General features: G+C 38.5%; 1 protein-coding gene across 5 annotated transcripts in view; it reads left to right on the plus strand.

The window, feature by feature from the left end:
* Positions 1-12,381, plus strand: part of DIP2B (DIP2 acetate--CoA ligase B (putative)) — a 193,181-nt gene that overhangs the window by 155,148 nt on the left and 25,652 nt on the right. For all 5 annotated transcript variants that reach the window (XM_088799314.1, XM_019724578.3, XM_019724577.3 and 2 more), the window contains 4 exons: positions 887-967; positions 2,967-3,094; positions 4,825-4,939; positions 8,081-8,282. In XM_088799314.1, the coding sequence (XP_088655440.1) occupies positions 887-967; positions 2,967-3,094; positions 4,825-4,939; positions 8,081-8,282 (526 nt within the window). The remainder of the gene's footprint in view (positions 1-886; positions 968-2,966; positions 3,095-4,824; positions 4,940-8,080; positions 8,283-12,381) is intronic.

Genomic DNA, 12,381 nt, shown 5'->3' on the forward strand with positions numbered 1-12,381 from the left:
AGTCAGAGTATAGGAAGACACATTCTGATACGGTTTTTTGGGGGAGTGTAATTGATACAATAGTTTTGTAGGGTAGCCTGTTAAAATTGAAAAGACACATACCTTATACAAATGCCCAAAAATATGTACCGGAGTATTCAGTAAAGCACTGTTTGTAATAGTGGAAAATTAGAATGACCTACACAGCCAAGAATACTGGCTACTTTCTAATAGTTATTAACTCTAATAGTTTCCTGAGTGCTGATTCTGGGCCAGGCACTGTGCTTATGTCTGCAAATCTGTTTACATTCCCTTAATCTTTACCCTAAGCCTGTGAGAGGCAGTGGGAGTTTCATTTCATGGCCAAAGAAACAGAGGTTTAGAGAAGTGCCGGAACTTGCCCAAGGTCCACATATTAGTAAGCTGCAGAGCCAGCAATTGAACTTACATTTGACGCTGTGCTATCTTGTCCTCCATGCTATTTTTATGGTACAGAACTATTGTACAAAGGGAGCTAGAGAGTCTAGTACCAGCTTGTAAAGCTATCCAAGATAGATTATATGAAAAGGCAAGTTGCAAAGCAGTATATATACTACGATCCCTTTCTCAAAAAAAAAATTCTTAATATGTTAATATATCATCGTAAAAAAGTCCAGAGAGATAAACAATAAATTATAAATGTTTGTTATCTCTTAAAGGGGTAGGATTCCTAAACACAAAACAAAACAAATGAACAAACAAACAAATAAATAAATGGATAGGATTCCTGTATTCACTATTTATATAATTTTAGTTTTTCAACAAGTAAGTATTACTTGTTGTATATCATTTTTTAAAAGATACCTAAAATCAAATACATTTTTAAAGAAAAGGCTTAGATTTTCACTTTCTTCCTTCTGTCTTTTAGGTGATTCCAGTGAATTCTGCAGGCTCTCCTGTTGGGGATGTGCCATTCATCCGGTCAGGATTGCTGGGGTTTGTAGGGCCGGTAAGTGATGCTTTTATGTTTGTTTTGGTGCATCTGATCCAAATATTTGGACTTTAATTCACAGAGCAGAACAAAATTCTAATTAATCCAAGAGTGTTTAGGGCCTCTTAACTTATGTAGAGCAGTTCCTGTAAGAATGTTATATATGCATTAATGTTGATTGCTTTCATTACCTAAATTCATTTGACTCCTTCAGATAGATACCTTATTTTTTATTTTCAAAACTCTTTTCACTTATTCTTGCTGTCTTTCTTTAATTTGATTAATATGTTTCAATAAGTTAGAAGAGTGCTGAAAAAATCACCTTCAGTAGCAAAGGGAAACCATAATAAATAGTGTACAAAGCATTTTCATGTAAATTATCAGCACTCCAACTTGTGTAATAGTAAATTCTTCGAAGGAAAACAATTTGTTTTCCAGCAAATAATATTTACAGTCACCGGGTTTATAGAGAGAATTAAGATACAAAACCTGTTCTCAAAGCTCACAGCCAGCTTCATGAGCCAACAAAGAAGGCAGAGAGCCAGATCATAAAGGGCCTTGCATGGAGTAATGGGAAGTTTGAATTTTATTTTATAAGTAATAGGCATTCATTATCATAGTTAAGCCCATATACCTCCTTCCATCTCTAATTACCTCCTTACTCTTTCTTCTCTTAACAGCTTGAGTTATATAAGAAAAGACCTAATTTTGTTTTATTTCTTCACGACCATTTATGGGGAGCAGTGGGTGGGGGCACACCTCTAAGAGAGTCACTCTTCTAGAAAGAAGTCTACACTGTCTTGACTTCTTCACTCAGCACCAAGAAATTCTCAAAGACCCAGCTCCTTGTAGCTTACAACTTCACTGTTGACGTCCAAGATGGAGCCCTAGCCGTCACCTCTACGTTCCAGGACTCAGGAAAGAAGAAAGGGCACAGTCCTACTCTCTCTTAAGGAAGAGTCCCTGAAGCTGCTGAGCCACACTTCCACTTATATCTCATTGTTCTGGACTAGTCACATGGCTACATGTAGCTGTAAGGGAGGCTGAAGTACAGTCTTTATTTTGGTCAGCCAGGCCCAGCTAAAAATTTCATCAGTGTGAAAGAAACAGAGAAACGGATGTGGGAGATTAGCAGTGACTGTCTCATTCTCTTTATTTACTTCTACCATAGCACTTTTCAGACTGTGTTGGAAATGGCTCGTTCTCTTCTGTCTTCTGTGATGGGCCAGTGGCTTCTTGAGATTAGAGGTTGTGTGTTACTTTCATAGCGTAGTCAGTGGGTGGCACTGATCGTACATCAATGAGAGACATTCACATGGAAATGACTACTAGATAACGACTAAATGTAAATGGTCTAGGAAATTTAGGAATTCTGTAATGAATGGAAAAGTTATTTTATTGTAAATGGGTCTGGGAGAATTATTAGTAATAATTACATTAAATAATAAATAATACAATTATTTATACAGTGATGCTTTTAGGGCATTGACAGCAGACTTTCCTGCAGCTGTTATCTTACTGGAAAGGAGAGGCTCCTACAGTTTTCCTTTGACGTTATTAGCCTATTTCTAATCTTGCCAGATAGAAACAACATTACCCTTATAAACCTGAAATAGCCATTCTCACATTAAAACTGTTTTAATCTCTTCCTGATTCCAGTATTAAATAACATTTTTCTCTGCATCCATCCCGTGAATAAATACAGAAGATGAACTAATGCATAATCATGGCTGGGACAATAAACTGTGCTTGTGTGTCATCCTAGTTGCTTTCTTATAAAATTCCTTCCTAAGAATAAATATGAATGGATTCTCCTCTTATATACTGTAAGGCCCCATTAATTGTAAGATGTCACTTATTTTTCCACCAATTTCTGAGATGCTGAGATGTGAAATACTTTCTTAGAATTCAAAAAGTATGTTTTTTTCCCATATATTTTTGATGAGGTTTATTTCAAGTCAGGAAGTAAAGTGTCTGTTTTACTCCTTAAATTATGTAAATCATTGTTACCTTTCAGGGCAGCTTGGTGTTTGTGATTGGAAAAATGGACGGGTTACTGATGGTTAGTGGTCGAAGACATAATGCTGATGATATTGTTGCTACTGGATTGGCTGTTGAATCAATAAAGACTGTTTATAGAGGAAGGTGAGTAGTACAAAGTTCAAATGTTAGAATTTTCAGTGGAATCTAAATATACCTTTTTAGTGTGATTTGAATTGTGTTCTGTAGATTCCCTTTCCAAGTGATTAGGTTATTTTGGTTAAGCATAGTAGACACCAGGCTTTGAATATTTGTCTTAAAATGTTTGGTTCTTTGGCTGTAATTGAGGGGAATAAGACATAACCATATTCTCTATTTCAGTTTTTAATTATTACTATTTGTTGAGTCCTGAGGACTGATTCCATATTCTAAAATGTTGAGCTTCCTACATTCCTTTAATATGGAAGTCATCTCATTTAGTCTTATGGAGATAGATGCTATTCTGCAAGAGTTTTATACCTAAAAATTGTGTCTCTTACTCGTCTCTTACTAAATTATTATATCATTTTAATGAACAAATTGACACAGTACATAAGTGCTAATTTCAAATTCCATGGATAAAGTCAATTAGATATCCTTTTTTCTTTGCTTATTGATTCAAGAAAAGGTATTTGACATCCTATTCTGTAGTTTACAATCATGGATATATGTCACTAAAGCAACCTTGATGTCCCTTTGTTTTTTGAAGAAGAAAAATTAAACCAATAGAGAACCAGTTCCTGAAGTGTATAGTTTTTTATAATGGTGTGGCTTCCTATGAGGTGTAAGGGGCACTAGACCTTCTGTCTTTGGTCACAGCTGTATCCACAGCACTCAGCACAGTGCCTGGCACACAGTAGGTATTCAATAAATATGTGTGGGAGGAAGAAAAGGAGGGAGGGAGGTGGTCAGGCATGCTGCCATATTCAATCTCTTCCCATTATTTCATGCATTCATTCATTCAACAAATACCTATTGGGTGCCAACTGTGTGCCACTGTTCTAGTAGCTCAGGGTGTGGCAGTGAACAAAACAGGCCTTGTGAAGCTTACATTCTCATTGGGAGAAACAGACAGTAACCACATAGGGAAATAGGTAACATGTGAGATGGTGATAAGAGCTATGCAGAAAAAACACATGGGGGTGGGGGCGTGCTGGCCAGTGTGTACGGGGTGGTGTGGGAATGCCTCACTAGTCAGGGGACGTTTGAGCGGAGACCTCACTCAGAACACCCCCTCCCTTGGCCTACCAGGTCCTCCGTGACCGTGACCGCCCTGGCCTGGCTCTGACCTCTCCCCACCACTCTCTGCTTCACCACTCTGCTCCAGGCACACTGGCCTTCTTGCTGTTCCTCAAACCTGCCAAGCTCGTTCCTACCTCAGAACCTTTTCGCTTTCCGTTCCTTCTGCCTGGAAACCTCTTCTCCCAGATCTCCGCGTGGCTCGCGTCCTCACTTCATCCAGGTCTCTGCTCCAGTGTCCCCTCCTCAGGGAGGCACTCCCCAAGCACCCTGCCTTCATAGCACGCCGCACACCACTCCCCGCGCCTGCCGTCCTTTCTCCCGGTGTATATTACACCATGACATTACATTTGTGTGTTCTGTCTCTCTGGCGTGCAGACTCCACTAAGACAGAGCCTGTGTCTTATTTATCACTGTGTCCCAACCTTCACGACAGTGGTGCTTAATACATGTCTTTTGAGTCCTTGTTTTGACGGTAATGATTGTGACGTTTTCTTTTCTAAATGACTCATTCCTGGGTAGTGTGGTGGGGATGTCTCTTCTCTGTATTCCAACTGAGCAAAGAAAATAGGACTGGTTGTGAAGGCATCCTGATGTGTTTGATCTGTCTCTCTTAGAATTGCTGTGTTTTCTGTGTCTGTATTTTATGATGAGCGCATTGTGGTGGTAGCGGAACAAAGACCCGACGCTTCTGAGGAAGACAGTTTCCAGTGGATGAGCCGTGTACTGCAGGTGAGTCCCCTGGGTCTGTGTCGGGCAGGCTGGCCTTGTTGCCAGGGGTGGCAGCAGCCACTGCTTAAGCACTTTCTTTGATGGACTCCTTATGTCACCCTATTTTTATTTTTATTTTTGCCAATCACTATTTAAATATCCTGACTACTGTTAGCAAAACCAGGTAATTAACACCATTTCTCCTTCTGGACCACATAGTATTTTTCTGCGCAGGTTGCCAAAACCAATTAAATTGACTTGTCTCAGCAAATTCTTTCACTTTTTTGTGCCTGAGTGTTAAAACTCATGAGAAAGTTTTAACTGTCCACATGTGGGACACATTTTTGACAGTAATCAGTTTACTTATTAACAGCTACAGTCTTCCCACATGGTATAAGTGGTGCTTAGAGTACAAGGGATCCGAGAAAATACAGGCTGCTGTTCTTGCGTTGAGGGGGCTTTGCTGTGGAGTTAAAGATCTAGGGACATAAACTATTAGGGACCTGCGCCAAAAGAAAGATTTGGGCTCAGTATGAGGGACATGTTCCTAGAGGGGGCAGGCTAGAGTGATGAGAAGAGCTTCGGCTTCGTTTAGAATCGCACTCTGAGTCCCAGCTCCACTCCCAACCACGCATGTGCCTGTAGGCAACTTACATCACCTCCGTGAGCTTCTTTCCTAACCTGTAAGGTGGGCACAAAATCATCTAATTTACAGAGCTATTAGAAGGATTAATTGATAGTAATTAGATGATTAGTTGAAATATTTACTGTCTATATTCAGTAAATGATGGTGATTATTAATAGCAAAAATAATAATCATAAAGATAATCTACAGTAAAGAGTTTAGAGGGGCCCACTCTATCTTAAATAACATTCCCTTTCACTCTCTCTCCCCTCACTCTTCTTTATTTTTCTACTTAGTATTTATCACCATATAAGTATGTTTATATTTATTGTTTTCTACATCCACTATAAAATAAGCCCCGTGAAGACCAAGACTTTATCTCTTTTGTTCCTGCTCAGTCCCCAGAACCCGTTAGCTATGCCAGCACCTCATCATAGTAGGCTCAGTAAATGTTTGCTGGTAAATAGAGGGCCAAAGAAAGCATGGGCTGTCCTTGCTAAAGCAACTTATCTGTTATTGGGAGTGTTCCCAACATCTAACTTGTCTGCTTGGGACATTGGATTTATTAACTGCCAGTTAGTAGTAATGTTGTGGAAATGATGCAAGCATCAGATGAGTGACAGGGCTAGATGACTTTTAAGATTTCTTTCTATCCTCAGGATCTGTGATTCTGAATTATCAGCTGGTATAGCATAGGCTATTTGTAGTGGAAAATCAGAGAAAAGAAAGAGAATCTACTGAAGGTAGACTAGACAGAAAAGACTAAAAGAATGTGAGACTGGGCTGATCTATGATAGATGGCTAAGAATCGGACCTTCAAAAAATGTTTTTTATACTGTTCATATTTTCAAACAAATAAACTGCTTATTTTATTCAGAATGAACTTTGGAGCATAATGGTTGAATCTTGTGGTGAATTATACATTTTTTCCTATTGTAGGAAAGTGAAATTCTCCAGGATGTTTGTCACTTTTCCCTAAAGAGCAACTATAGGAATTACATGATGTGCTAACTTACTAATCCAAACTCTTATCAGAGTCACTGGAGGTCTGATTTGAGCATGAAATACGAGGGCACTGTTTTCCCTGTCTCTTCTCAGCTTGGGGCACTTGGATCCGTAGTAGAACAGTAAGGGCATCATATGTTCTAGTAGGTAGAGACCAGAGGTTGTTTAATTCCAGGTCTCTGTATAATAATCTAAATACCTAACTCAGCACCTTCTAAGGAAGGTGGTCAAGAGACGACTTACCAGGCAGTGTATTTTCAGTGGGGAATCCAGGCCACATTTGCTAACTTTCTGTGTATTCTCAGATGCCAGAGACTTAGGAACTGCCAGACTTGCGATTTCCCAGTTGTCTCTGTAGATTAGTAGTAGAGTCTGAGGAATATTGATTTTCAAGTTTATTCTTTGACCTTTTAACTTGTTTCAATAAAAGGTCTTGTTTGTCTTTATGACTGTTGGTGTATCCTTCTAAGGCTGTATCGCCTTTTCAGTTAATACTGGTTAATGCAGTAGAGCCCTCTCAGTTGGTATGTTTGGAACTGGTAAGTTTGGTTGGTCAGTTTTAAAAGGTGGTTGAAGCAGAAAATCATAAAAATGAGAAATTCATCAAGCATTACATTTTAACACAAAACATAAATGTGTGTTCATTTCATGTAGAGTAGTGTGACTATGGGTACAGCGATTTGAGTTCCAATTCAAATTATTCCCATAAACTACATCCAAATGCATTGTGTTTGGTTTCTGGTTTTATTTTCTTTAAGTTAGGCTAGAACATGAGTATTTGAAAAGGGACTGTAATACATAATCCTTACTTTTTAGAATTAACTTGTCTACCTATCAGCAGTAGATTTTTAGGCGCTCACCTTTAATAAGTCTTTCCAAAGCATAGCTCTTTCTGTCATCCTGCACTGATATTGTATCAGTTGATTTAGTAGTTAATTAAATTATGTGAACAGAATAGCAAGAACAACTGGCATAAAAAGTGTAGAAGCGAGCACCACTGCCGCGCCACAAGCACACAGGTGTGTGGCAGGAGCAGAGGTGCACTGAGGGAGCTGGTGGCTGCCAGTGCCCCGTGTGCGGTGGGCCTCGCCCAGATGTTTTGCAGAGGGGAGTCCTGCTAACCTGGTGAGACACTTACTCAGGGGCCCACTTACAGAGCTTCTGTTGTATTCAGCATAAACGTTCTTTGCCTCTATTTAATTGAGCTATTTTGGACAGCTAAAATATTAAAAGAACCAAAACAAAATTTCTAGGTGTGTGACATTATCACTGAAGAGAGACTATGTTGAGGCTTGGAAATCAGTGTCCACCTCTTCCGTTTAGATCATATCTTAACCCTTCTTCTGTTGACCTCTGCCATCATTGAAAGGATTAGTTACCTTTAGATGTATAGGATCTTAATAATCTACCAGATTCTAGACCTAGAATAGATGGAGAAAGAAAAACCCTAGAATAGAGTAATGGATTATGTTAGGAGGGTGTCAAATGTATGAAATTAATCTCACTGAATATTTTTCTTTGTATTTTTCTAGGCAATCGATAGCATTCATCAAGTTGGAGTTTATTGTCTTGCTCTGGTGCCTGCCAACACATTGCCAAAAACTCCACTAGGAGGGATCCATATATCTCAGACCAAACAGCTCTTTCTGGAGGGATCTCTACATCCGTGCAATATCCTCATGTGCCCACATACCTGTGTGACCAATTTGCCAAAACCCCGGCAAAAGCAACCAGGTAATATGCTGGCTTTGAAGACATAGTATTAAAATCATAATTTCAAGAAGCTGAGTTCTTTCAGCATGATTTCTTTTTCTAGAATTAGACGTTACAAAGATTAGTAACATGAGAATAGTTAGCAGCTGACCAAAAGCAGGGAGGACTGAGACCCGCAGAATTGGTTTCTCTGGGTTTACTATTACCTTCCTTTTCTGAGTAATTCTTCTTAGTAGTGCTCCTTTATTTCCCCTGGATATAAGGTGTGAGGTCAAGATGATCAGAATCCCACTGTGGAAGTAGAATAAAGCAAGTCCTACAGGGAAGTTTCTGATAACAAGAGTGGCTGATATTTATTCAGTGCTTACTAAAATCCAAATATTAGCTAAGTTTTATATTTTCAAATGTGATCCTAAAGCTTTGCCCCCAGCTGTGAAAAGTGAAGTTCAGAAAAGTTAAGACTTGTGCCCAATGTCATATAGCTAGTTAGTGACTGTGGTGAGAGTCACACTAATTGTGACTCTCACCTCCACACTCTGAATTACTAAGTTATACTGCCTTTCTGTTGGGACTCTCTTACGTAGAGTCATCCCTCATTTCTTTGTAGCTTTGGGGGTCTGATTTGGGCCTGTAACACCTCTGAGGGGCAAGAGACTTAATTCAGAAATTTCCTGGATTATAAACACAGCATGTTTGGCATTTGCCATATTCCTACGAATTCGAGGTGCAAATAAGAGTGTGAATTGCCATATGGAAAAGAGAAACAAAACAGTGAATTTCACTCTTTTGCCATATCTGGACTTTACAGGTCCTGCTGCCATTACACACACACTCACGACCACACACACAGTGTATAAATACATCAGCACATGAACCTCCAAATGTGGTAGGAAGAAAAGATAAAAGCGGGAGGATTAGGAAGGAAAAGGGAAGCGTGGCATTTATATTCTGTAAGACAGCTTTGGCTGAAAGGTAAACCTGCATAATGATAAAATACAGGTAAGCCTCTGACTCTCTAGGAGTACCTATATTTTAATAACTGCTCTGCAGTAGGTGCTACTTCAGTGGTCTGGTGGCTAAGATCTTATCACAGTTATTCATCTAGATGTTATTGTCAGCTCACCAACCAACCTTATCTTAGTAACAGTGTGTATAGGGCTAAAGTATATATGATATTTATCAGTTTCTGCTATTGGATATAAGAGTTTATGGAGGTTAATATTCTAAAGGGGCAGTTAAAATAAAGAAATTTATACATTACTAATCAAGAAATACATAAAAAGAAGTATCTTCATATTACCTGCCTAAGTATCTGCCAGTTGTATAAAACGCAACTCTTCTCCATCTCAAATCCTATTAATACTTAAGTCCTACATTCATTTGTAATATGAGTAAAATTCTATTTTAAATACCATTTAATCTAAGATTTAACAAAACTTTCATGTCATAGTAGATGCTTAAATGATGCTACTTAGACACATAGTAGATGCTTAAAAACATTCCTTTGCTAGCCAGATTTCAACCAATTTTATTAAATGATAAAACCTGTATACAAGATTAATTCCTAAGCCCACATAGCGTAACATCCACCTGTGTGATGAAAGCATTAGGTTTGGACTCTCTGTTTTTGCTGTCTGTTGTGATTACCTGCTTAGATCTTAGTGGGATACATATGGGTCAGACCAAAGCAGTTTGAAAATCGTGGCGGAGATGATGTGGGGATAGCATGACAGGGTGGGGTTTAAGAATACAGAAAGCGGAGATGGGTAGGAATGAGATTTAAAAAAAAACAAAAGAGGGAAAAGGAAGATGAAACAGTGTTAAGGCAGCCCAGTGACAATAATGTCATTGAGATGCCTGTTGGAGCTGTTGTGTGAAGAATGGGAATGTGTTAGGACTGGTTTGGGCTGCAAGTTTCAGAAAAACGTAACAGCAACTTAATGCAGAGCCAGGCAGCCCAGGACTAGGATGGCAGCTCCTCCTCATTCTGGCCCCAGCTTCCTCTCTTTCTGCTCTGGCATTGTATCAGTCTATTGTTGTTACAGATAAGCTGCATACCAAATAACCCTAAAACTCAGTGGCTTAAAATAAGTAGCATTTATTTTGCACTCATGGGATATGGATCTGCTGAGCTTAGCTGGGATCCGCTGAGCGTGGCTTGACTGCAGCTGTAGGTTGGGTTCAGAACTGTTCCACGTGTCTCCTCATCATGCGACCAGCAGCTCTCTGGGCCGTATTATTCTCAAGGCAGATGGCAAAATCGAGAAGGCAAACCAAACCATAGGAGCATATTTAAAACTTCTGTTTGTGTCTTGTCTTCTAGCATTTCATTATCCCAAACAATCAGACCATGCCCAAAGTCAGTGGGGCAGAGAGTTATCCTCAGCCCTACAGCAAAGACAGAGCGGAAAGGGAGGATTGTAAAAACAGAATAGTCTGCCGCAGCCATCCTACCTCAGGGTCCAGTTAGGCTCCCTGACTCCAGCCACCATTCTTGCATTCCAGCTGGCAGGTGGAAGAAAAAAGCAAAGAAGGGAATACCCTCCCCCTTTAAACATATTTTCTAGAAATCACATATATTTCTTCATCTTATATAGTCTTATCCAATACTTATTCCAGGCATTTGCCCAGCTAAAAACTGGGTGTTTTTAAGGAAGAAAAGGAGAATAGATATTGCTGTTGATGACTAGCAGTCTTTGCCGCGGATATTAACAGTTTTGTGGGGAAAATGAAAAGGCATATTTACAGGTACAGCAGTGTCAGCAATTAGCCTCCTACATATTATTGCTTTCAGTTATTTTTCACTCTCTGTGACCCATAGACTCAAGAAATACACACAGAAGGACCTAAAGAAATTGCTGCTGAATTATTTGTGTTGTTTTAAACTTTTTAAAATGTCACACTTTTATTTACTTTGCTGTGTGAATCCAGGATTGGGCAATTTACACAGTAAAATACACAGAGTTCCTGCCTACCTTTCTCCAGCATGCTGTATCTATAAATTGTATAGTTTCTTAGGAAGGAATTTTGCATATTATACTTAAAATTGCAGTAGGCCTTTTGTAAACTAAGTGTTCAGCAGTCAGAGTGTTGAAGTACTTTACCCTTTTTAAATTTTTTATTTGATTAAAAAAATTGTAATGTTTTATTTTGAAATAATTTCACACAAAAAAAGTTGCCAAATATTACAAGGAATTTCGTTGTACCTGTTACCCAGCTTCCCCAAATATTTAAAAGTGATTCTGTGATTTAAGTGATTTTTTTTCCCCCAGCCATTTCAATATATTCAGGGTCAACAGATTTGGGCAATAAAAGATATTTAATATTAATCTAAGCATAGCATCAGTATTATTAAAAACTCAGCTGGTGATAAATTTTGTTATCTTTTAGCCATCTTCTTAGTCTGGCTCGGTAGAGTCTTAAATCCTTAAGTGATCACTAAGAAAAGCATACAGTATGCTACCACTTTTTTTCTTGAGAGAGGAGAACTTCTTTTTTTATTTTGAAGTGTCAAACCTATGGAAAAGTTAAAAGAATAGTATAATGAACACCCACATAGCTTCCCCTAAATTCACCAATTGTTAACATTTTTTTTACTGAACTCTTTGAAAGTAAATTACAGACATCATAACACTTCATCCCTAAGTGTTTCAGCAATATATCTCCAAAAAACAAAAACATTCTCCTAAAATTTTCCTAATCTACCATAATGCCATTATCCTATGAAGAAATTTAGCTTTAATATAATGCTTTCATCTAATAATACACAGTCTATATTCAAATTTTTCCATTTGTTTATTATAGCTGGTTTCAAAAAAATCCAGTATCTAGTCATGGTCATACATTGCATTTGGCTGTCATGTCCTTTAATTTAGAAGCTTCCAGCCTTGTTTTATCTTCAAGACATGGATGTTTTTCAAGAGTCCAGACCAGTTGTCTTATAGAATGTCCCACAATCTGGATGTCATTATTCACTTTTAATAAAGTACTTCTGATATTCCTGAAGAACTCACTCAGTCATCGTAGAGGGCAGATTTCTTTCCAGCCTAGGTATTCATTACTAGTAAGCCCGCTTCTAGGGTTGTATTGTAATTGGAGCAGATGAAATTATTTATCATAG

Source organism: Rhinolophus sinicus, chromosome 1 (assembly GCF_057876585.1).
Source record: "Rhinolophus sinicus isolate RSI-liver-muscle chromosome 1, RSI-T2T, whole genome shotgun sequence".
Classification (NCBI taxonomy): Eukaryota; Metazoa; Chordata; class Mammalia; order Chiroptera; family Rhinolophidae; genus Rhinolophus; species Rhinolophus sinicus.